At 38.4% G+C, this 26,083-nt stretch overlaps 2 protein-coding genes across 9 annotated transcripts in view; one reads left to right on the plus strand and one right to left on the minus strand.

The window, feature by feature from the left end:
• Positions 1-582: 582 nt before the first annotated feature.
• Positions 583-11,221, plus strand: oxa1l (OXA1L mitochondrial inner membrane protein). Of its 7 annotated transcripts, none has more exons than XM_030162363.1 (15): positions 583-698; positions 2,249-2,383; positions 4,856-4,987; positions 5,063-5,173; positions 5,254-5,364; positions 5,445-5,528; positions 5,609-5,692; positions 5,779-6,070; positions 7,010-7,153; positions 7,240-7,325; positions 8,300-8,464; positions 9,146-9,250; positions 9,334-9,496; positions 10,287-10,367; positions 11,000-11,221. In XM_030162363.1, exons 1-15 carry the CDS (start codon positions 588-590, stop codon positions 11,119-11,121), a joined length of 1,926 nt encoding a protein of 641 aa, XP_030018223.1. In that variant the 5' UTR covers positions 583-587; the 3' UTR covers positions 11,122-11,221. The 7 variants fall into 7 exon arrangements, with proteins under 7 accessions (XP_030018223.1, XP_030018225.1, XP_030018226.1 ...); XM_030162364.1 differs by having other exon boundaries at positions 585-698; positions 2,252-2,383; XM_030162365.1 differs by lacking the exon at positions 5,445-5,528.
• A 179-nt stretch (positions 11,222-11,400) lies between these two features.
• slc7a7 (solute carrier family 7 member 7) overlaps positions 11,401-26,083 on the minus strand; it is a 28,774-nt gene continuing 14,091 nt past the window's right edge. For both annotated transcript variants that reach the window (XM_030162379.1, XM_030162380.1), the window contains exons 3-10: positions 22,468-22,593; positions 19,352-19,496; positions 14,434-14,557; positions 14,256-14,359; positions 13,741-13,837; positions 13,416-13,565; positions 12,876-13,059; positions 11,401-11,860 (exon numbers count right to left, since the gene is read on the minus strand). In XM_030162379.1, the coding sequence (XP_030018239.1) occupies positions 11,793-11,860; positions 12,876-13,059; positions 13,416-13,565; positions 13,741-13,837; positions 14,256-14,359; positions 14,434-14,557; positions 19,352-19,496; positions 22,468-22,593 (998 nt within the window). In that variant the 3' untranslated portion in view covers positions 11,401-11,792. The remainder of the gene's footprint in view (positions 11,861-12,875; positions 13,060-13,415; positions 13,566-13,740; positions 13,838-14,255; positions 14,360-14,433; positions 14,558-19,351; positions 19,497-22,467; positions 22,594-26,083) is intronic.

A 26,083-nucleotide genomic window follows, 5' to 3' on the forward strand; every position in this document is an offset into this window, starting at 1 on the left:
TACTGTAAATGTTGCTTCACTGTGTTGCTTTTACTTTTAGTTGCAGCTCTGGGACAGTGGGGAGGTTTGATGTGAAGCACTTTGTGCTACACCAGGGTGTCAAACTCTGGTCCTCGTGGGCCGGTATCCTGCATGTTTTAGATATTTCCCTCTTCCATCACAGCTGGAAGCCATTACATCATTATCAGGCTTCTACAGAGCATGATGATGAGCTGATCATTAGTTGACCCAGGTGTGCTGGAAGAGGGAAAGTATTTAAAACATGCAGGACACCGGCCCTTGAGGAGCGGAGTTTGACACCTGTGTGCTAAATGTGCCATGTATGAAAAGTACTATACAAATGAAGTTTGATTGATTGATTGAAATATAATAAAAATGTATGGTTTTACATTGGAAATGATCTTTTATAGATTTCTGTAGTAATAGCATGCCGGAGATTTAATAATAATGTTGTAAAGTGACTTATAGTTTACTGAAAACACAGAAAACTAATAAAAACAAAAACCAACGCGCATTGATGTGACTTGCTTCAAACGCCAGGGTAGTTTGTCCCTTCGCGCTTTCCGTACTGGTCATCTTCTTCCAACATGGCGGCCATCAGGAGCGGGGTGACTCCGGGCTGCCTGGCAAAATGTTTCCTACGACAAAGTGGAAAACCGAGACGCGGCAGCCAACACTTTACAGAAATCCTAAACCCCGTAAGTCTCTTCTCCAGTGTCACATCCTGGTTTTTATTTTTGCTTCCGTAACAGGTGCTAAAACTGCGGCTTTTCCCGGCTAACCTGCTAGCTCACTGCGCAGTTACGTGTGCGCGTGCCGTCAGTGTGACTTTGACAGAGACAGAAGAGACAGATGTGTTTAATTTAACAGAAAAGCAGAAGGGTTTCAGTCAGCAGCAACACACACAGCTTTTATAGCATCAGGGAAACTCGTGTTAATGACAATAAACAGTATTTGACGATACTTTAAGGGAACTTCCAGTGTGTACTGTGTTATGTAGCATTAGCAGGTCTGTGTTAGCAAAGCAACTATCACCAATATGATCCTGTTCGTTATAAAATCAGAATTATCAACCCTTAATTAACTCATCATGGTTTAAACTTACCCTAAAAAAACAGCTCAACACCACTATATGTCACTGGTTTGCCTTAAATCTTCTGCACAGCTGATGTTTTTCCAGATCATAGTTATATTTAGTGTAATTAAATATATAAACTGCCTTTTACAACTCAGGATATTTAAGTAATTTTATCCAATTTAGAGGAAAAGTCTAATATATTACAGCACATGTAAATATTAAAATCTGACCTTGAAACAGGTCAAGTCTTTGTCCATCATGGTTATCACTTGTCTTTCTATTGCAGTGAAAACCATAAAAACAACTGATACTAGAAGCAGTTTTAGCTGTTGGCTTTAATAAGTCCTCATTTTCAAGCTGACTATTTGTAAGTGTGCCTTTTAATGTAACTATTAGGGTCAAACAATCTTTTTGATGCAAAAACATATTCTAAAGTTCGTACATTATTATAGTTTTAGTCATTCATGAAGTGAATTTGATGGTTTTGGCATCAAAATGTGTCTCTATTTCATTTTTATATTTTTTTCTCCAAAGCAGCAAATGCTAACTAGAAGATATACCATTCATTTAAAGAATTTGCACTATTATTTCATATAAATCATTGATTGGCTGAGGTCCTAAGATAAAAAGCCTTTTTAATTAGCAATGGTAACTCTAATAATATCATAAATGTACTATGTTTAGATTTAGTTATGTTTGCATCCACATAAACTTGAATTCTTAGTGACACATCAATAATTCCTGCATCTTTCCTTTGCTTTTATATCACATTAGACATAGACTGATTCAAATGATGGGATGTTTTACAAATAATCGGTATCAGCAGAACTCGGCTCTGACTGTGTCCAGTGTTTCATTGTCACAACTTTAATTATCGACTTTTAGGGAAAATATTTGAACTGTAAAGACTGTAGGTGGGTGAACTGTAAAGACTGTAGGTGGGTGAACTGTAAAGTAACTGGTGTTGGTCAAAACGCTAGGACTTGAGGCATTCTTAGATTTTATTTTGAGATGGTGATGAAAGTGCATGATATTAATACATAAACTAACATATTGATCATGCATGTTTGAGTCATGTATCCTGATATAATCCTCATATTGACCTTTTAAATGTGTTCAAAAGTTGAGTTGGAGCTCTGGTTCATGTTCACCTGTAAATCTCTCTCCCAGCGGTCGGTCCAGAGGTCTCACCTGCACACGGTGTTGGAGTGCAGCCATCCTGCCACTAGGGCTCTCCTGGGCCAGAGGCATCATGGGAAATTTGTGTGGGTGAATGCCGTGGCGGTTCGACACAACAGCTCACAGGTGAGTCAGAACACGGGTAACTAGTCCCAAATTAAAGCTCAACGAGGTTAAAGATTGATATCAGTTGATATTTTGACTTGTGAATAGAAGGAAAAGCACATGTGTGTTGATTTATGTTAAAATCACTGATAAAACATTTACTGGTTTTAATTGTGATGTTGAAATTTGGCTAGTGTGTGTTTCTAAAAGGACTAGAATTGGATTTGTGGCTGGAGATAATGAAGACAACACTCTGATTTGGTTCAAATGTCAGTATTGTTTTTTTAATTTATTTTTGTAAAATAGATGATATAACAGTGCATCGTGTCATGTTGCATATTGGTGCATTGATGTAAAAAAACAAAACAGTTAATTCAGTCAAATCTAATGCAGAGATGAACAAAGAAGGGAAAGGGATTTTAATGAGAAAGTGTAAATTTGGATTAAAAAATAATAATAATAACTGACAGACAACATAATGACCAAAAATTAGACAACAGATGCAATAACATACAGGGTGGGGAAGCAAAATTTACAATGAACATTTAGTTGTTTTTTATCAGCAGGCACTACGTCAATTGTTTTGAAACCAAACATATATTGATGTCATAATCATACCTAACACTATTATCCATACCTTTTCAGAAACTTTTGCCCATATGAGTAATCAGGAAAGCAAACGTCAAAGAGTGTGTGATTTGCTGAATGCACTCGTCACACCAAAGGAGATTTCAAAAATAGTTGGAGTGTCCATAAAGACTGTTTATAATGGAAAGAAGAGAATGACTATGAGCAAAACTATTACCAGAAAGTCTGGAAGATACTATTAAAGAAGAATGGGAGAAGTTGTCACCCCAATATTTGAGGAACACTTGCGCAAGTTTCAGGAAGTGTGTGAAGGCAGTTATTGAGAAAGAAGGAGGACACAGAGAATAAAAACATTTTCTATTATGTACATTTTCTTGTGGCAAATAAATTCTCATGACTTTCAATAAACTAATTGGTCATACACTGTCTTTCAATCCCTGCCTCAAAATATTGTACATTTTGCTTCCCCACCCTGTATGTGTAATATACATGTTTATTTTGTCAAATAATCTTATAGAACTGATATTTGCGTCACTACAGGCTGGTCAGTGGTTCATATTTTGTCTCATAGTGACAGTAATATGTTGAAGTCTGACCCTGTAGTCTCTATTAATTTATCATTGATTATTGTGTTGGGGTCTGTAATTCTATTAGCTGCCAGGGTATGTTGTATATGTTCTTTGTTTGTCTAAATATCAGTTTTTCCCTTTAAAGTCACATCTCTGTTGTTTTTCCCCATCTCAGTCACTTCATTTCTAATTTATTTGACTAATGTAACCAAATTTCGGATCAAATGAAACACATGTATTAAGCAAATAGTAACTTTATCAAACGCAGATTATAGATGATGGTTTTATTCATTAATGAAACTCTGAACCTTTAATTATTTTTACCATTTGTAGAAATAAAGAATGCAAGTGACAATATTATGTATTCTTTATTTTGTCCAGAGTGGTATAATTCTGTTTACACTCCTGATCTCTAACATTTCTTTAATAACATATTATATTAACCCTTGTGAATCCCTTTAATTTACAACCTCTGGACCCTCAAGACAAAAGTGAACATGCGCAAAAAAGATGATACTGAATAATCGAATAAAGAAATGTTCTTCTGTTGAACCACTCCATCTCTGCTCAAAACTACCAAATTTTCAATACTTTTCAGGATTTTAACTCTTTAAATGCTCATTTGAATACATAATGTGAATGATTACAGGGAACACTACTGATGATTAGGCTCTTGGACACGTCAAACATTATCAATAACACTGAACTGATCGTATTGGTAGTTTTTATGTGTGATTAAAAATGTGGTTTCAGTGTAAGTCAATGATCCAAAACCTACTAATGCAATGAAACTGGTATTATTGATCATCTCTGACATGTCCCAGACTCTGATATAAAACAATGACACATACCACCAACATGTATTTCTGACAAATATCTCATATTTTGTGCTGTTTTTTAATCAAACAAATGCCATCAAGTGTACAAACTAGCATTTAAAAGTTTAAAATCCTGAAAAGTATTGAACATTTTGGTAGTTTGGTGCAGAGCTGATGTGGTTTAAGAGATTTATGCAGAAAAAAGTTGAAAAAATAACGATATATGATGATTTTATGGGAGACTTTTTGTGTGAACATTTTTATGTGAAATAGAAAAAAAAAAAAACGTTCTACAGAAATTGATGCCATAATCTGTAACATAGACATTAATTATCAGTAAATCAGAAAAGAAAAATGACAAAAATGGCCTGAGGGGTAACTAAGGGTTAATAGCTTTTTTTTTTTTTTTTTTCTTTTTGGGGGGGGTTAAACACCAGGTTTTTAAAAATGTTTATTATCTTTTTTTTTTTCATGTAAAATCCAGAATCGTGTCGATACTGATGTATTCATGTTTCTAGATCCCACCTGAGTCTGGATCAGCGGCGTCTCCAGAACTGGACACTGTCGACAGCCCCCCAGTCCTCCAGTCATCCCCGGTCTCACTGCCCGCTGACCCCGCCCCTATTCTCACAGAGCCAATCCCTGAACAGGTAGATAAAACCACACCCTGTCTTAACCTTTACATGGGATCTGATGACGTCATACCAGTACCTTTTTATTCACAGATTCCAGTTGAAACCATTTCAGCGGCTGCGCATGAAGTGGACACGGTACCACTGGTTTTAAGTTCCTCTGCTGACCCCGCCCCCATCCTGATGCAGCCAATCAGTGAACAGGTACCAGAGTCTCCACCTGAAACAGACGTTAGAAGCCTCAGATGCTGTTTTATTAAAACACTTTGTCACAATTCTCTCAGATTCCAGCAGAAACTTTGTCAGCGGCTGCAACCGAAGTGGACACGGTTCCTCTGGTTTTAGATTCATCCGCTGACCCCGCCCTTAATATCACACAGCCAGTCACTGAACAGGTAGATGAAATGATGTCGTGTCTTAACCTTTACATGGAGTCTGACTGGAATAACTTCATACCAGTTGTTGTTATTTCCAGATTCCAGCTGAAACCATTTTAGCGACTGCACCTGAAGTTGTCACTGACCCCGCCCCTAATATCACACAGCCAATCGCTGAACAGGTAGATGAAACGATGTCGTGTCTGAACCTTTACATGGAGTCTGACTGGGATAACGTGATACCAGTTCTTGTTATTTCCAGATTCCAGTTGAAACCGTTTCAGCGGTTGCACCTGAAGTGAACACTGACCCCGCCCCTAATATCACACAACCAATCAGTGAACAGGTACCTGAGTGTCTACTATAAATAAATCCACATGATTGAAGCCTCAGATACTGTCTTACTTGACACTGTATCACGTTTCCTTTCAGATTCCAGCTGATACTGTTTTGGCGGCTGCCCCTGTCGATGCTGCCGCCATTCCTCCGGTTTCAAATCCCCCCGCCAACCTTGCATCCGTCGACCCCGTCCTGACGCAGCCAATCATAGAGCAGGTGGCCAACGCTGCTCCGTCTGCAGCTGAGGTCCTGCAGGCGGCGTCCACAGAGCCCAGTCTGGCGGAGCTGGGTCTGGGCGCGTTCACTCCAGTGGGTCTGATCCAGAACCTGCTGGAGTTCGTCCACTTGGAGCTGGGTTTGCCCTGGTGGGGCGCCATCGTAGCAGGTAAACGCCATGTAACAAAACAACAGGAGCACCAAGAGCTGTCATAAACACCTTTTCCACCAACAGACCAGGAACTTTTATCTCCAGGGTTTCTATAAGGACCTTTATATCCCATTAGAGCGGGTCACCTAATATTTTGTTTTTGCAATAAAAGTGTCAGAATTTTTTTTTTTCCTCAATTCTGTTGCACCTTTTCTCAAGAAGAACTTAACTTTCAATATCTGCCCATTAATTGTCATTACTGTGTGTAATAAATGCATAAATAGTGTTAAGTGCAGAACGCTGACAGTACGTTCCACTAATCAGTGTTCTTCAGCACACAGCCCCGCCCCCAAGAACTCCAGGAATCAGTAAAGTCCCGCCCCCTACTAGGAACTTGGACAGTTAGAGATAGAGGGAAAGTGTTTTTCTTGGGTAGCTTTGGTGGAAACACGTCAAGGTTTTTTTAGAGATCTCATGTAAATGATAAAAGGGTCTGATGATGTTTTCAGTCTGTGGTCATTTCCTTTTTCTTGTGTTTGTCGTCTCGTTCTGTGTCATTTCCTTTGGGTATATTGATATACCAGGAATTCTGTCCATACATCTGACACCATTTACCTGAGTCTTTTAAAATTTTACACACATGTTCTTCACGTCTGTCTCCTAATTTCTGCATTTTTTTTTGCTAATGTTTGAAAAGTTTTTAAAAAGAGAAGTAATCCCTGTGTAGGCAGGGCATCAGTGAGCAGGAGGGGCAAAGTGTTGTGCAACCAGGAGGGGGTATTAATAAGCTCCGCCTACTTTTTAATTTGTTTTTGTGTTTTGTTGGTTGGTCGGTCGGTCGGTTGGTTTGCTCTTTGGTTGGTTTGTTGGGTGGTTGGTTGGTCGGTCAGTTGGTTTGTTTGTTTGGTTTTCCCTGTTTCACGGTCGTCCTCCTCTTTCTTTGCGTTTCCTCTGCAGGTACGGTGGCAGCTCGTCTGCTGGTGTTTCCGGTCATCGTCAAAGGTCAGAGGGAGGCGGCCAAACTCAACAACGTCCTCCCTGAAATGACCAAACTGACCAACAGGATGAACGAGGCTAAACAGAGCGGAAACAAATTTGAGTGTAAGACGTTTCCCCGTCGTCTCCACGGTTCAGATCTGGACGCACCGTTAAAACCCACTCACTGAGCTGTTGTGTTTGTGTTCCAGTCGCCAAAGCCTACACAGACTTAAACCTGTTCCAGAAGAAACATGATGTTAACCCTCTGCGGGGCTTCTTGGTTCCAATGGCACAGGTCAGTCCATCTCTACGTAGGTGTGTTCAAACAGGTCCTCATCAGGGGCAGTGGACGGGTCCATTCTGAGGGTAAACCTAGTGACTTAGACTGAATCCGAATCAACCCTTTTTCAGACTTTATTCTATTTCAAACTGAGTGAAATGACCTGAAGTATGAGGATGTTGGCTGTGATAAGAGCAGAGAAGTTCTCACAGGAAATGAGCTTTGATGCTTCCTTTAGTATCTCCTTTAGCAGAGGATAGACACACAGAGAGAACCCACAATGCACTGCAACGGTTAATATGATAAACAGGACTCTGTTTTCATCTGACCCCTCAACTGTCTAATATGATGATCTGTTTTTTTTCTTTAAACACTTGTAGACCAGTGTAATGAAGTCATGTTTCACTGTATCGTCTGTTTATTTCCTGTATATATACAACATGGTAAGAAAACACCAAGGTCAAGGAAAAGTTGGTAGAAAACATTCTGGAAATCGTTGACATAAGGGTTTTCTTTGGGTTTATAGAGGTTTAGGTTTCTGTGGTTGATACTTAAATGTTTTGGATTTGTGTTATTACAATCTTACAACAGTTACACAATGCATAGAATAATTAACCAACATCCAAGGTCAGTGAAAACCCATTATGAGTTCTTGAAACCTGCCCTGGACCACGGTTTGGACCAAAGAACGATGACGGGATGTTTTGGTCCATTACTGAAAGTCAAACTAAAAGGAGACAAAAACTGGACCTGGTTTTGAAGTTCCAGGTGTGAAAATAAATGACCTTAATTGAGTTTTTGTCTTTAATGAACCAAACTTAACTTTAAACACATTTTAAGAACCTTGAAACAAAAAAAAACAAGCCCTTTGTATCTGCAGTTTCTCTGTGGATTATAGGAAATGTTATCACTGTTTACTGTCGTGTTTCCATAGTAACAGGATGCTTTTACATCATGTTCAGTGTGGATTCGGTCTGCTTTACCTCCAGGCTCCCATCTTCATCTCGTTCTTCATGGCGTTGAGGAAGATGTCGTACCTTCCGGTCCCCAGTCTGCAGACCGGAGGGGTTCTGTGGTTTCCAGACCTGACAGTGGCCGACCCGTACTACATCCTGCCTCTGGCCGTCACTGGAACCATGTTCTTCATCCTAGAGGTGGGTCAGCGCCCCCTCTAGTGGGGGATGGGGGAATTACAGGGGATTTTATGTGTATTCAGCATATTTCAGTTTGTTTTAGTGGGGTTTTGTGTTGTTTTTAGTGTACTTGTTGTGCACGTTGGTGTGTAATAACTCCAACAGTTATTCATGGGTGGAGGGGTATTTATGTGAATAATATGAATTTGACCAAAGACAACTTAAAAAATGTCCTAAAAAGTCATCAGTTCAGATTCATCAAACATGCACATACCCTGTTTATGTACTATTTAGCTTATTTTGTGTGTATTATAATGTATTTTAGCATGTTTTTTAAATGTATTTCAGTGTATTTTAGCATATTTTATTGTATTTTACCATATTTTAGCGAATTATAGTATATGTTGGCATATTTTTTGTGTATTTTAGCATATTCTTGTGTATTTTTGTAGTGTCCAGTGTACTTTAGTGTATTTTTGTGTATGTTGGTGTATAATAGCCATGAGGCCCATTGGTCTGTTATTGATGTGAATGTGTGGTCTGAAATTTGACCATACATTGGGCTTTAAAGATGACTTAAACAGTCCTAAATTCATCAAACCTGCACATTTGCGGTTGGACCCAGTTACTCCTCAGTCTCCATTAGTGTTTCCATGGTGACAGCTGTGTTTGATCATGTGTACCTCCTGTTTTCTGGGTCAGTTGGGGGCTGAGTCCGGTATCGACAACCCAAACCTCCGAGCCATGAAGACGGTGTTCCGGATAATGCCCCTGGTCATCCTCCCCCTCACCATTAACTTCCCCACGGTTCGTAACTGGACGTGTTAAAAATCCTAAACCCTGGCCTGGACTGTTTCTGTTCAAACCTGGTGTTTTCTGCCCTTCCTCAGGCCGTCTTCACCTACTGGTTGACGTCCAACTGCTTCTCCCTGGGTCAGGTGGCCCTGCTCCGACACCCGGAGGTCCGAAAGAGGCTGAGGATCCCCGAGAGGATCCAGCACCCGGCCTCGGCCCTGCCCCAGAGCGAAGGCTTCTTCGCCAGCATGAAGAAAGGTCTGTGTTCTGTCACAAATGAAGACCTTCATCCTCCTTTAAATCCATAATCAGTCCTTAAAGCCAGCACTTAAAGCTCTTAAACACCCAGAGTCTTTTCTGCTTTAATTTAAATATGAATAATTCCAGTTAAAGCTGCAGGAGAAGCGCCTTCAAAGGCCGCTCACTGCTCTTAATGTGCTAATGCTAACACTAATGCTGGGTGTGTTGAGATGAGTTAAAGGTAGATAACAAATTTGCCAGTGGGGGAAACAAAACTGATTTAAACTTTAATATTTAAACATAAATCAGGGCACATCCTTAAAAAGCCTTAAATAGTCCTGAATTAAGCAGGAAGGTCTGAAATTTGACCAAAGACCAAAAAGAAAAATGTCTTGAAACCTCAAAGTAATTGTTTTGCGTATTTAGCATACTTTTTTGTGTATTTTATTTCATTTTTGTGGCTTGTTGTGTATTTTTTGTATATTTTAGCAGTTTTGTTTTTATTTTAGTGTTTTTCTTTAAAAAAAAAAAAAAGTTATATTTTAGCACATTTTAGTGTAATTTAGCAAATTGTTTGGTGCATTTTGGCATATTTTTTGTGAATTTTATTGTAACCCCCCCCCCCCTTTTTTTAAATATATTTTAATACATTTTTAGTGTCCAGGTTTGTAATAAAAGATGACTTGAAAAAGATCTTAAAAAGTCCTGAGTCCATCATCATCAAACCTGCAGATACCTGGTCAGACCCTTTTCAGAAAACCCTTTTGGTCTTCATCCATGTTCTGTTTTTTTCTTTTTTTATGTGAAGGTTGGAAGAACGCTCAGTTGGCCCAGCAGCTGGAGGAACGAGAACGGAGGATCAAGAACCACCTGGACCTGGCAGCTAAAGGTACCAAACACACTGAACGGAAATTGAATTACTGGACAGAACTGCCACATCATCCATTCATTTCTAAACTATTTTGAAGCCAGTAGTTGATTTGGCCATTGGGGCCAGAAGTGACCATATTTGGACAAAAGAGGTGGATCTTTAAAAACCAAAGGCTCAGACATGAGCTAACGCTTGCTCTCTGAACCATTAAAACTTAATTTTACAGTTATCCACAATTCTACAGAAGTTGCACAGTCACTGTATAGAAGTGGACACAGTGTTTTTATGTAAATAGAGTTTATTTTGTAATTTCTAATTTTCTCAAAGACAGCTACCAGAAAATAAAGCTCATTAACAATAAACTGGTGAATAAATGTGATTCTGGTTTAAATGACATAAAAGGTAAGAATAACATTATAACATATGATAAAACGGTAAATGGTGACATTATTGTCATTATTGTTATCATTATGATCATTATTATTAACTTTATTATTATTATTGTTATCATTATTATCATTAACTTTATTATAATTGTTATTATTATTATTATTGTTACCATTATTTTTATTATGGTTTACTATCATTATTATTGTGTGTACTTTGTATAAACTTTTGTTACAAAGGTTCTCTTTCCTGTGTTTGTGCAGGTCCACTGAGGCAGACGTTTACCCATAATCCTTTGCAGCAGACCCCACCCATCGCTACAGCTTCAGCCAAAGGAAAGACGGATGGCAATAAAGCCAGACCATGGAAGGACACGATTGGATGAATAATGTGACAGTATGAGTTATGTATATATTTATAGACGGAGGTAGGACGATGTGTGTCACAATGTATGAAAGTAAATGAAAAACCTGCCTCTGAACAACTGTTGGGTCGTACTTTGTGCTCATGTTTCAGTGCACAACATGTTAACAGAAACACAAACTCACTGCATCCACAAGATATTTTATTATAAATATGTTTGCAGCTCAGACGCATTAAAGCGCCCCCGTGTGGAAGGAACATTCAACAGAGTTCACATGTAAAAATAGCCCTTTTTTTTTTAAACTAAATCTTGCAGCTGATGGCAAAAAGGCCACAGGATAAATATTAATGATCATCCATCAACATGTGGAAACTAATCACATTTTCTATGTGCAAATGTAAAAGAATACCGAGGCTGTTTTCAACGTCGGCTAATTTCCAGGTTTCATTACATGTAATTTCACATCAAATCCATGCATGTTGAGACATTAATTAAATACTAATATGTACAACTGTGGTAGAAACAGCTGCTGATTCCAGTCTTCAACATCCACCGGTTGGTCCTCGTTCACCGGGTTGATGGACGGTTATCCGAAACCAGCGGGTCGGAACCAAAACCAAACCCAGTGTTGGATCTGTCGGCCTGGATTGGCCTCGTTTGTGTGTCCGATATATGACAGAAATGACATGTTTCTACTCGTCTTTGTCCATTTCAGTCAGAACAGAATAGCACACCTTCTGAATGAAAAGGCCCGATTTGGCTGAAACAGACAGAAAATGAAACATGAAATGAGTATGACTGTTTTTTTATATATATATATATATATATATATATGAGAAAGGAAGCAGTAACAATGATATGAAATGGTTTGGTCTGATTCACTTGTTCATGAGAAGTTAGAATATAATATACATAATATATTTTCACTGTACCATAAACTCACCTCTGCCTGATGTTTAAACCTATCTCCATTAGGTGCTTTAATGTTATTTATGCTCCTTCATCCTGAAGAATTCCATTTTACTGCATGTTACAGTTTATTGTTGCACTTTACTGTTAAAACTGGGTAAAAGAAATCTGGATAATTTGTTTTTAACTTCTAAATTACTTAAATTTATTCTGATGGCTGAATGGACTGCATCTGCCATCGACACCAAAATGGACAGATTTGACCTTAATCTGTTAAACTGAGGTGAAAATCTGTCCAGTCTGGTCCTGTATTCTAACAAACTGATCCTTCAATAGTTTTAATTACTTGTCTCTCACTATTGAATGTAATTTTTTTTTTTTTAATAAGCTCAAATGAAGTACAACCAGAAGGGGTGGGATTTCACTTGTCTATTGCACCTTTATCTCCACTACATTCTTTTTAACTGTTGTAGTTACTTGTAATTTTCTAAAATAATCATGTTCTTACATGATTTGATGCTGCATCATGTTACTAATTGGTCTTAAATTGCCTAAACATTGACAAACGCCTGTAAATGGGGGGCGGTGGCTCAGCTGAGTAGAGCAAGTCGTCCAATGACATAAGGGTCAGCAGTTTGAATCCTGGCTCCGATTGTCCACATGTCAAAGTGTCCTTGGGCAAGACACTGCTCCCAGTAGGGTATGGCAGCAGCTGCCCACTGGTGTACGAGTGTGTGTGTGTGTGTGAATGTGAGGCTTTGTAAAGCTCTTTGGGACCATGAAGGTGTTGAAAATGACTATATAAGTGCATTCTGTTTACCATTTAAATATCCTTGTGTGTATTTGTTGCTCTGACAGTTTCTTACCGATAAAACTCCGCACCCACAGCGGCCTCTTGTGGGCGGGAGCGTAGCAGCACAGGAAGTAGACGGGCACTCCTGATAGGGCGATGCCAATGCCAATCAAGGAGTTGATGGTGTCACTGTAGAGCGGAACCACCACCAGGAAGACGGTGAGGAAACAGAAGACGATGGGGTAGAAGAGACTGAGCTGTGGGAAGAAGAGGAGATGATGAAGGTTAGAACAGACTGAGGAAGAGGAAATGATGAAGGTTAGACTGAGGAAGAGGAGATGATGAAGGTTAGAACAGACTGAGGAAGAGGAAATGATGAAGGTTAGACTGAGGAAGAGGAGATGATGAAGGTTAGACTGAGGAAGAGGAGATGATGAAGGTTAGACTGAGGAAGAGGAGATGATGAAGGTTAGACTGAGGAAGAGGAGACGATGAAGGTTAGAACAGACTGAGGAAGAGGAGATGATGAAGGTTAGACTGAGGAAGAGGAGACGATGAAGGTTAGAACACACTGAGGAAGAGGAGATGACGAAGGTTTCCAGCTGACTCTGACCTTTAATGGCCTCTTTCTGTTTGGCTGCTTCCATCGTAGATATAGTTGACCTAGAATGGACAAACCCACGAAGAACCAGTAGCTGAAGCTGTAGTAGTTGATGAGTCTGAAGACGTCTTCTACACACAAGTAGATCAGAGCCATGACACCCTGGAAGACAAAGAACAGGGTTAGGAACATAGAATAGAATACAATAGAACGGGGTTAGAAACAGAATAGAATAGAATAGAACGGGGTTAGAAACAGAATAGAATAGAATAGAACGGGGTTAGAAACAGAACCATGGACACATCAGTAGATGGAGGGAGGAGTGTGATGGACGTACATTGAAGAGCAGGGCGGGGATGGGGGTGTAACGGGTCACATGGATCATGCACAGGTAGTCGGGCAGGTGACCTTCTCTGGATCCCACAAAGAAAAGTCTGAAAACACAAAAACACAACAGTGAGTTCTGACGAAGTGAGAACAAACACGGCTCATGGTCGAGTCAAAGCCTCACATCCTGACCTTTTCAACTGTTCGTCTGTTAAAGCTAATTACTAACAGGTGCTAATAGATCGATGCTAAGCTAATAGATGAACTGAATATTGATTTTACAAAGATAAAGGTAAAATACGATATGAAAAACTAGTAAAAATATATAGAGACAAGATCAGATATAGTAAAACTGATAAAAACAGACACAAAATAACAGGATAAATAGGATCTAAAAACACAACCAGAAGATTAAACAAAAGTCACACACTTGTATTAAAAGCAAATCTAATCTGGCTTCTACTGAAACCAGTTTAGTCACATAAACATTGTTCACCCCCCCCATTGTTGTTCGGTTTGACTGACCTGGACGAGGCCAGGATGGAGGCGTTGAGTCCTCCGAAGCACGACAGCGCCACCGCCAACGGGATGGTCCAGTTCATCACCCCGAACACCTTATCTGCGAACGTCTGCACACAAAAACACACTGAGTGACGCTGTGACGGGGGCGGAGCCTGAGTCAGGTGACGCCCCCTGAACCTACCACGGCCACGGCGTCGCTGTCCAGGATGGCGTTGATGGGCAGGATGGTGTAGTACGCCACGTTGGTCAGGATGTAGATGACGGTCACGATGGGCATGGAGATGGCGATGGCCAGCGGCAGGTTCCTGTAGGTCCAGGGGGTCAGTTTAGTTCAGGGGCAACGTACAAGACAAGCTCAAGTAAAATAAGAACAGGATGGCCTAGAAATAAGAAGACTGCATTTTACTCATTGTTTAGAAGAAAAAACTTGGTTGAAAACTATCCTTTCACAAAAAAATATGAATAACCTAAACAACCGTACAGATCACAAGTATAATATTGTTAAAATTTTGCTTTTATTACCTCTTTATTATGAAAGGATTTGGATGAAATTTTCAGGAAATGTTGATACTGGCACAAGGAACAAATAATCACATTTTGGTGGTGATCGAGGGGGGGGGCGACTGATCTGTCTTGGCAGAGGTCTGCGCTCTCCGAGTGCTTTTCTAGTTGTTATTACATCTGCCAGGAGGTATTGTGATCACTTTGCTTTGTGTGTTTGTTTGTTTGTTTGTTAGCAACTTTACAGGAAAACTATTCCACCCATCTTTCCCAAATCTTCCCCACAGATAGGCCTAGGCCCTGGGACCGACCCATTAAATTTTGCTCCCAGTAGGCCAAAGTTCAAGGTCACAGCAAGGTCACAACATCTACAACTTTCCTATCTGTCCTCGTTGAGCAATTTTCGAAAATTCATAAAAAATTCAAAATGAGCCTCCAATTGGATCCACCTGTAGCTTAGAACAATATCTTGTATCTGGCACAAAATCGTCCACATCCACTGTGGAATGTGGACTCTGTGGACATTTACATTGAACAGTGAAAATCCCATTTCCCACACATTTAAAATTAGAACTCAACAAATATTGATGTGAATTGAATCTAATTGGACAGACACATGACTGGTACCAAGCTTCAGCTTTTTCTGCTGTATGGAACAACCTGGAAACTGTTGAATTTAAACAGAAATAGTCGATCCACACATTCACACCGTTCAGGGTGTTTGGCAGAGGTTTGCGTTCTCTGAACACTTGTTTGTTTGTTTGTTAGCAAGATAACGCAAAAAGTTCTGGACGGATTAGGATGAAATTTTCAGGAAATGTTGATACTGACAAAAGGAACAAATAAAATTTTGGTGGTGATGGGGGGGGGGCTGATCTGTCTTGGCGGAGTTCTGTGCTCTCCGAGTGTTTTTCTAGTTATTATTATGCTATTGTTTTATTGTTCTGATCCACTTTAGATTAAAGTGGGCTGCCTGTGGCCCCTGAACTGGACACTAGACAAGAGAAGCCCCACCCCTTCTGCTTGTTCCTAATCTGATTTTATTTTTACCCCGCCCCACTAAAGGAGAGGCAAGGGGTATTGTTTTTAGTTCGGTTTGTTTGTTTGTTTGTTTGTTACCACTCTAGCAGCAAAAACTATTGGTTAAATTCATACCAAATTGGGTTTATAGATTACCAGTGACCCAGAATAGATCTGATTATATTTTCAGAAAAGTAGGTCAAAGTTCAAATTTTTTTTAAATTATTTTTTTAATTTTTTTCATTTATTAGTTTATTGTACTGTGGACAATCACAATTAATGAACAGTATCAATAACAGTAAAAAGGGGCAGCTTTAGCCAACATGGCTAGTATCCTGCTGTAGTCCCGGTTTACTGACAATAGACACCCTAATTAAAATTTAAATGTAAAATTCTAAATTTTTTTCCCCCATTTACTTATAATGGCTGAAAATTCAAATGTATGTAGCAGCAAAACAATTGGTTGAATTCATACCAAACTGGGTTTATAGATTGCCAGTGACCCAGAATAGATGTGGTTACATTTTGGGAAAAGTAGGTCACAGTTCAAATTTTTTATAATTTTTTTTTTCCACATATTTTTTCTTCCTATTTACTTATAATGGCTGATTTTTCAAATGTCCAAAAAACATCAATTTTGTTTCAATTTCCTACAAACATGGCACTTATATAGAGGCAGTTGATATGCTGACATCATCACACGCATAGACATGATGACATCAGCTGGAATCGATGCCAAAATAAGCTAAAATACGTGCGAGGGGCGGGGTTTGTTGTGCCTGGAACCGCTTGTTAAAAAATACATTCAGTGATGAGAGTATGTAATTAAAACTGCTAAAGGATCAGTTTGTTAGAATACATGATCAGACTGGACAGATTTTCATGTATTTTAACTCATTTTCACCCCAGTTTCAAAGATTATGGTCAAATCTGTCGATGTGAGATGCAGTCCATTCAGCCATAAGAATATATAGAAGTAAATCAGAAGTATAAAAACCAAACTGGGTAAGAAAAAAATAATCTGAATAATTTAATAGTAAAGTGCAACAATAAACTCTGGACCCTTTGGTGGGCTGGTTTTGGCCTGACACCCCTGCTGTAGGTGGACAAACCGCCACCGGGGGTCAGCACAGGACATTAGAGGGATTCTGTCACTGAATCTGCCTGGGAACTGGACGCCCTGGGATCCAATCACAGGAGGACGGGCTTCATTCCACCAGTGTAAAAAAAACAAAAACACATGGTGGCAGTAACAGGAACCGGTGTTTAGGATGGATTTACTTTTACAGCTCAATAAGGAGGTGCAGTCGGACGATTTCAGACACTTACTGAACATTTATCTAATCCTCAAGGTAAAGAGAGGAAGAGAAAACAGTGGCGACTAGAAAAATAAAACTAGTCTCACCAGCCAGTTCTTTCATTTTGGAGAACAGTCACAGAAACACTCTCGTGTATCTTGGGCTGCAGAATCCCAGCATCCCCAACGCTCTGTTTGCTGGGGGACTTGACACACATTACAATTCCAACTAAACACAATAACCCATTACTAATTTCTCTGACCATCGCCAAGAAAATCATTTTTCAAAACTGGAAATCAAAACACTCCTGCCATACCACCCACTGGACAAATTTACTCTCAGAACACATATCAATAGAAAAAATAACAGCCTACAAAACAAACAGTATATCAGCCTTTGAGGAAACATGGAACCCTTTCACAAATTATCTAAAGTCCACCTAGAACTCGTACCAAAGCAGTAACCAAAACCACAGCCATGTACAGGACCACATATCAGACCACATCCAACCCATAACAAACATTTTTTAATTGACATCATCCACATTAACTTCATTCTCTCTCTCTACCTCCATATACAGACAAACCAGGATCCCTGCTCCCCTTCATTCCCACCTACTCTTCTTTCTCCCCCTTTCTCTCCCCTCCCCTCTTTCTCTCTTCAACCAAGCCCCACCCCCCCCTTGCCTTTTTCCTTTTTTTTGGATTAGAAAGTAATATTTTATTGTTATCATTATCATCATGTTAACATTATTATTATCATATTGCTATTTACATTTCTGATCTTTTTCATTGTAATATGACGTTGTTTGTCAATACTCTGTCATTGTTGTTGTTTTTTGTTTGTTTATTTGTTTGAGTTTCCTTTTGTTTATGTGTTGTTGTTTTTCTGTCCACATTGTCTTGTTAACTATCACCAATAAAAAAAAAAAGAAAAAAAAGAAAAATAAAACTAAAACCTTTAAAAGTAAATGAAAGAACTACAATAACAAACCAGGACGAGCGTTTAACGTCACATAGAATCACAAATGAAGCTATATTTAGTATGTTCTGTTCTGCAGCTGAATAAGGACTAGATTTTCCAAGATTGACAGAAACTGTTTTCATTTTTTCAGGTTTTATGACAAAACCCTTGAAGCGGAAACAGGTTCAATGAAAGAATCACAGTTGATTTATTAAAAGTCATATATCGCACGGTTGTATAGTTTTATGTCTCAGCAGAAAAGTACAAAGGTACGTCATAAACTCTCTTCTGTCCAACTATAGGTTTCCCCACTGGGACTACGCTGTAAAAAAAAAAATCTGTAATTTAACAGAATTTTCACTGTTTATTTTACAAATTTTTCCTGTATTTTTAAGATTCAGGAAAATATCAATGAAATGACAAAGATAGACTGTGATTTTACATGTCAAATGTAAAATAACATGAAAAAACTGAAACTGAATAACCAAAAAATTTCAATTTTTTAAAAGAATTTTAAACTGTCCAAATACAGTTTTTATCAGTGGATTGGACAACTGAGTCTCAATGAAAATTTTTTATATACATATATTTATAGGTAATTTGATTGTTTTAATACATGGAAATATTCTTTATTAAACATTGAAAATGGTGTATATTTTTTGTAAATTACCTGCTGTTGAATCTGAAGAGTGATTGTTTTCTAATTCGAATGTTTAACTGGTATCTGGAAACTAGAACCAACGACAGCTTTTGACTAATATTTGGTTTCATCTGTTATTCTAGGGGAATTTTTTATGTAGACTTTTGAAGACTTTTCTACTATTCCACAATGTTTTTTTTATGTCTTTTTTGTGTAGTTTAGATCAATTCCATCTTGGTGCAACTGTTTGTTTTTTTCTTTTTTCCATAGATTTTCATGGTTTTTCTGTCACTTTTATCTTAATTTCCATTTTGTTGCATCTTTTCAGTGTTTTTTCTCTTTCTTTTTTCAACCATTCTTACCTCATTTTTCATGTTTTTTCCATAATTTTTCTGTTATTTTCCCCTCATTTTCATATTTTCATCTTTTTCTTTTTATTTATGTCTTCTTCCCCCCATCATTTTCCATAATTTCCCCCTTGTTTCCATCTCTTTCATGGTTTAGTCTTGTTTTATCTGAATGACTCCTGCCTCTCCTCTACCTCTGTGAACATCCTCCTGCTCTAATTATAAATATGAATCACTATCATATAATTGTTCCTGTACTGAACATAAACATAAAAAACTCCTTTAGTGTCAGTAGATAAAGGTTATGTTATGTTGTTGTTGTTTTTTTACCTCTCTGGGTTCTTGATCTCCTCGGTTACGAAGTTCAGGGTGTCCCATCCAGAATAAGAGAACAGGGCCGAGTACAGAGCCAGGGCGAGATCCCCAGGATCCTGAGACGAGCCGTCAAACAGACCCTCAAAGTTCTGAGTGTGACCTGGAGACCACCACCCACACCAGTCATATACATATACAGTACATATACATATACAGTACATATACATATACATAAATACATATACTTAAACATATACATGCATATAAATATACATATCCATACATGCATATAAATATTAGGAATGTCCAATATTGGCTTTTTTGCCAAAAACCGATATGCCGATATTGCCCAACGCTTAATTTCCTATTCCGATATCTACCGATATCGCTGCCGATATATGTGGGATATTAAACTAATTTTAGGTAACATCACATATCTCCTGTCATGGAATTAACACATCATGCCTAATTCTATTGTGATGCCCCATTGGATGCATTCTCAAATGCAACAAGGCTTTTAAAATGTAAACACTGTCTGTGCAAAGAATACATACTTCAACTGAACTCTTTCCCTCCAGAGCATTTTCCAGTGAGTTGGTAGCCAGTGCCAGCCTTTTTGGTCATTTTCACTAATCTTTGGAGGCTGACTGAAAATGTTGTGTTAGGAGTATGTGAACACTGAATACATCAAAAGAAAGAACAGAACTTCAACTTTTAAACACAAGAAACGATTTTATTCTATCTTCATTCGTTTGTGAGATATGAATATTTGAATATTGGTCATTTTCAGGAAAAAAATGAATTTTGAGCAAAAAACTGTGAAAACTGCATTTTTTTCCAAAGATATTGATTTTCAAGATAAAATTGATTTCCTATTTACATTTTTGACTCTTTCTCATTTACCAACAGTAACACTGTATTCCAAATCACAAAATAAAATAATAATAACAACAATAATAATAACAAACAGCTCTAAGATATCCCATCATTCCACAAAATATTAGAGGAATCTACACCAAACTTTAGACCAAACATCTTCTAAAGCACCAGGTTCCTTCTAAACTTATCACATTTACATACATCAGTTATAAGTCTTCCACATAGTCGTTTAGTTTTTTGATATAAACACTTCAATATTCCTCATTTTCAAGAAAAAAATAAACAAATTCACTAAATCCTGTAGATTTCTGCCCTTTCCTTGGCTGCACCAGGTCCTCCTGTTGGACCACCTGCTGTGTTTGATCTGTAAATAATTATATCGATATCTAGTTATTTATCTATGTATGAATATATGTATTTATTTATTTATTTCCTACTAAAGCCAAATCCAACAGTGTCTTCCCTGTGTCCTGCTGACATTCTACAGCTGAATCTGTTCTGTGTCCTCAGTCTGAATCTGAACTCACTCTAACAGATGAACACTGTCCTTTGTCTTGTCTCATGTCTGTGTGTCTGTCTTCTCCTTGAATGTCCACTAGAAATGTCTCTTTTCTCTTCCTCCTGTCTGTCATTTTCTCCGTGTCGCTCTGTGCCCCCCCCCCATCTTCGTGTCGGACCCTCGCCGCTCTGTGTTTCCCGTGTTCCATGTCCGTCTCCCTCACCTTCTATTTCTCCGTTCCTGTCTCTAAATGGTTCTTCTGTAGCTCCATCATATACTGAATTGTCAGACTCTGTCTCCATAATCATCTTTAAGGCTTTTGAAACTGCATGCGGTTCCTGCAGAGTCTGCATTTCCTCATTCAGTGACTGCCGCTGGATGCGTTGCCATGGGATACGGAGACTCCGGTGCGAAAACATTAAACCCGGTCCTTCATTTTTCCGAAAAAGCTGCTTAATTGTTTGTTTTTGGACTAAGGAAAGTAATTCACATGATCCGCAACAGCTTCAACTACAGTATAACAGTGAAAACACGGAGTGACGGAAAATCTCGTCATTGGCGAAGAAAGAGTTAAGTTGTGGAAAAAATGCCATATTTATTTCTTTTCTCTCCCTCCCTCCATGAGTCTATTACAGTGTGGCAACTCTACTGTACAGTTTTGAAAACTGCACATTTCTTTCAGCTACAAACAATGTTTCATTTACGCGTCGGTAAATGCCGGCGAAATCAAGGCATTATTTTATCGGTTTTAATGATAGGCAAAAAAACCGATACCGATATTCACCGATATTACATTTTTATGCCAATATCGGGCATCGGACATCCCTAATAAATATATGTATACATACATATTTATACATGTACCATGCATATACATATAATTATAATATACATATACATGCATATAAGTATAAATATACATATACATATATACATACAGGTACATACACTGATAGAACTGGAATAAACTTTATTATTATGGCTTTAATCCAACTGTAACGACCAGATGCCTAATTAAACACTAAATTCTAAGAGTTTTTAGATGTTTTCTACTACAGACATGCGCCTTAAATAACATAGTTAAAAAGCTACAAAATGAACAGAAATGAGTCATTAAACCCAGATATGAGTTGGTTCGAAGCCTGACACAAGGTCTAATGTTAACACAACCTGAGGAGATTCTCATGTTTTATTCTATGACATAAAATACACAGAAAATCAGACACAACAGAACAAAAATGATGTAAAAGATGCAACAAACAGAAACGTGAAACACAGAGCAAGATGAAAACAGTGTAAAAGACACAAAATGGAAACATGAAAGATGCAAAACAACAGGAAAAACACAAGACGCAACAAAGATGGAAAACAACATATAAGACAGAGGAAGACAAAGAAATCGTAAAAGAAGCAAAAAGACAGAACAGGATGAAAATCATGCAAAACAAGTAACAAGATGAAAATTTTATCAAAAGATTAAACAAAACGTGTAAAGAACAAAAGACAAATAAGTATGATTTAGTGAGACAAAAATTAAATGAAACATACAATGACATAAAAGATGCAACAACAAAACAAAACAGGACATAACAGATGGAAGATGAACACAGCTGTCGTCTACACCTGAACCAGAAGATTTCATCATTTAGAGCTAATGTTGATTCTAACTTAGTGCAGTCTGAGTTCAGTCTGATATTTATCACTGTTTCTGCAGTTCAGGTTCCAGAGGTTCATTAAATGTAACAGTGGTCACCTTGTCCGATCTTCACCAGGCCGGTGATGATGACGGCGATGAGGGCGATGACTTTGGCGTAGGTGAAGAAGTCCTGGACCCGCGTTCCCCATTTCACGTAGGTGCAGTTGACAAAGGTCAGCAAACCTACGGCAGTAAAAGCACGGATGAGAACGGTCTGAGCGGAGACACTTACTCTGTAAAACTGGATGAAGTCCAGTCTGTTTCCGGTGGCGGTTGAAGGAAACGCCACTGCTGACTCAAGCACAGAAAACAGGAAACAGCAGCAGACGCTCAGGTACAGCCATGGACGACAGCGAAACCACACAACGCTTATAGAAGTACGTTCTGCACATGAAGCCCTCCATCTAATGTCTACAGTCCTTGAACCCGGTTTCTCTCTGTGCACTAGGTTCTATTACTGGTTCTAGTCACCTCAGTCACCACTGGGAACTGCACTGTACAACTGAGTGGACGTCATTGAACTAACGCAAAGGTGTACCCAGCAGTTGGCCTTAACCTATTAAGCTCTTCTTGGTTCTGTCATACCTTTGGTTCCGTCATACCTGTAGTTCCATCATACTTATACTTTCCTCATTCCTATGGTTCTGTCACACCTATGGTTCCATCTATGGTTCCGTCATACCTTTGATTCAGTCATAACATGGTTCTGTCATACCTATGGTTCCATCACACCTATGGCTCTGTCTTACTTATGATCCTGTCACACCTATGGTTCCATCATACCTATGGTTCCAGCTATGGTTCCGTCATACCATTGGTTCAGTCATAACTATGGTTCCGTCATACCTATGGGTCCGTCATACCTATGGTTCCGTCATACTTATGGTTCCGTCATACCTATGGTTCTGTCTTACCTATGGTTCCATCACACCTATAGTTCTGTTTTACCTATGGTTCTGTCTTACCTATGGTTCCATCATACCTATGGTTCTGTCTTACTTATGGTTCTGTCACACCTATGGTTCCGTCACACCTACGGTTCCATCATGCCTTTGGTTCTGTCTTACCTATGATTCTGTCTTACCTATGGTTCCGTCTTACCTATGGTTCTCTCATACCTATGGTTCTCTCATACCTGTGGTTCTCTCATACCTATCCCCCTTCTTCAAAGAACCACTATCCAGTATTTCTTATAAACTTGTGATATTTATTATTTGAATGTACCCAGACTTAGGACTGAACTGGAGAAGCAGTCTTTCAGTTTTGCCTGGAATACCCTTTAATCGGAGCTGGGGTTCGTCCTTATTGACCCCCAGGATGACTGATAACAATGACTGGAAATGTTAGCACTGTTATACTTCCATCTTTATTAGCTTCCTTTGACACTGATATTCTTGGAAAACATGTTTTCCTGTGTTCTTTGCCATTATCTCCGTCTTATCTGGTTCATAAATGTCAGATCAGTTCAGTCAGGATCATCCAGCAGCACTTACTGAAATGTAAAAGTTCAATACACGAGATTAGCGCATGTTACTGAGGTCTGTGTTGACTGTTTTGAAGTGGGACTGATATGAAGTTAGCGCTGATAAAATATGTCCACACGGCATTTTCACTGGTGAATTTATTTAATAAGTGCCGACAAGATTTGGAAAGTCTGGAACAATATTTACAGACAAAAAATAACTGAGATAAAGTCATTTATATTAAAGATAATGTACTTGTTCCCATGTTTTATGCAATATGTCTTACCATTAGCTGACTCTATTTCTAAGCTAACTGCTAATGCTGCTGCTGTAGAAGAGCAGAAGGGAGGCATTGAGAAGCTCATCTAAGGGTTTTTTTTTTCTCTTTTTCTAACCCCCTTTTTCCATTTCTTTTTTCTCCATATTTTTTTATCTTGTAGCATCTACCATCATATGGTCGTGTTTTATCTATAACTCAGGCCTCTCCTGTACACTTCGATTATTATAAACCACATGAAAAATTATTTCACATTGTTATTTTTGTCCTCAACATATAAATCCTTTTAACCTGTTAAACCCTGGTCAATTTGTTTCCAGTGGGAATCATTTCAATGTAACACAAATTTATGGATTAGCCGATAGCAGAGTCTTCCCTCATATAAAATCAAGATATGATCAAAAAACAGCAAAGTTATAACAATATTCATTATCCTCGCTTCATAATGTGAGATTTATTTTTGCTCTTATTTGTTGTTTTAACAAACTAAAATTAAAAGCATGTTTTTCCCTGTGGGTAAATCTTCCTCCAGACTCCAAATCTGAGCACTGTTTAAACAAATTCACATCCAAACCAGCGGAGCCGACATGTTTAATCCTCCGGTATCCCGTCCATAGAGGTCCTTCTAATCACCAAAAGTGCGTAATATGCACAGTGTCGTAGTAACGTAACAGTTTTTCATAATTTGTTTTTAACTTTTTTAAAATATTATTTCTGTATTTCATCAACTTGATCCATGCACAAAAAAAATACCAGATACTTATTAACTGTCATATTTTTAACCCTTTAAATGCCATATTTGTAAACCAACCCAATTTTTTTTTCCAATATACTACATAAAAATTGGATTACTTATTTTTTTATTTTTACATCTGGCATATATCAATATTAACAGCAACACTGGTTAACATGTATTATTAATTTTTGCGCTAAGTCAAATCTTAAATGCTATGTGCTAATATTAAATGTTAAATGGTAATGTGTTAATGTGCATTTTTTACTCACTTTGGAGAGGGGTGCTGGTGGAGTAATTTTCCATTGTTACCTCCTCCAGGAGGTATTGTGATCACTTTGCTTTGTGTGTTTGTTTGTTTGTTTGTTTGTTAGCAACTTTACGGGAAAACTATTCCACCCATCTTTCCCAAATATTCCCCACAGATAGGCCTAGGCCCTGGGACCAACCCATTAAATTTTGGGCCAAGTAGGCCAAAGTTCAAGGTCACAGCAAGGTCACAACATCTACAATTTTCCTACCTCTCATCATTGAGCAATTTTCGAAAATTCATAAAAAATTCAAAACGACTCCACTTAGCCTCCAATTTGATCCACCTGTAGCTTAGAACAATATCTTGTATCTGGCACAAAATTGTCCACATCCAATGTGGAATGTGGACTCTGTGGATGTTTCAATTTAACATTGAAAATCCCATTTACGACACATTTTCATTAGAACTCAACAAATATTGACGTGAATTGAATACAATTTGACAGACACATGACTGGTGCCAAGCTTCAACTTTTTCTGCTGTATGGAACAACCTGGAAAACTGTTGAATTTAAAAAGAAATAGTCGATCCACACATGCACACCGTTCAGGGTGCTTGGCGGAGGTTTGCGTTCTCTGAACACTTGTTTACAATGTCCTGATTTCAGTGGTTCGGTCAGAATTGTGAAAATCATGCAAAAATTAACAACTTTTGAATTCTGACCTAATACAAATTCTGTAAAATAATATGACCTTTTATAACATGACGTGCAAAATGTGCATAATATGCTCGCCCGGATACCGGAAGGTTAATGTGCCTGAAGTTGATGATAACGCTGTTCTCAGGTCAGTTATCGCTGCCCTGGTCCTGAACCACAACACTATCATTTTCATCGCTTTGACAGGTAGACGATCATAACACATCTGATCGTGACAGGAGGCCGAGAA

This window comes from Sphaeramia orbicularis, chromosome 18, assembly GCF_902148855.1.
Source record: "Sphaeramia orbicularis chromosome 18, fSphaOr1.1, whole genome shotgun sequence".
In the NCBI taxonomy this organism is placed as follows: Eukaryota; Metazoa; Chordata; class Actinopteri; order Kurtiformes; family Apogonidae; genus Sphaeramia; species Sphaeramia orbicularis.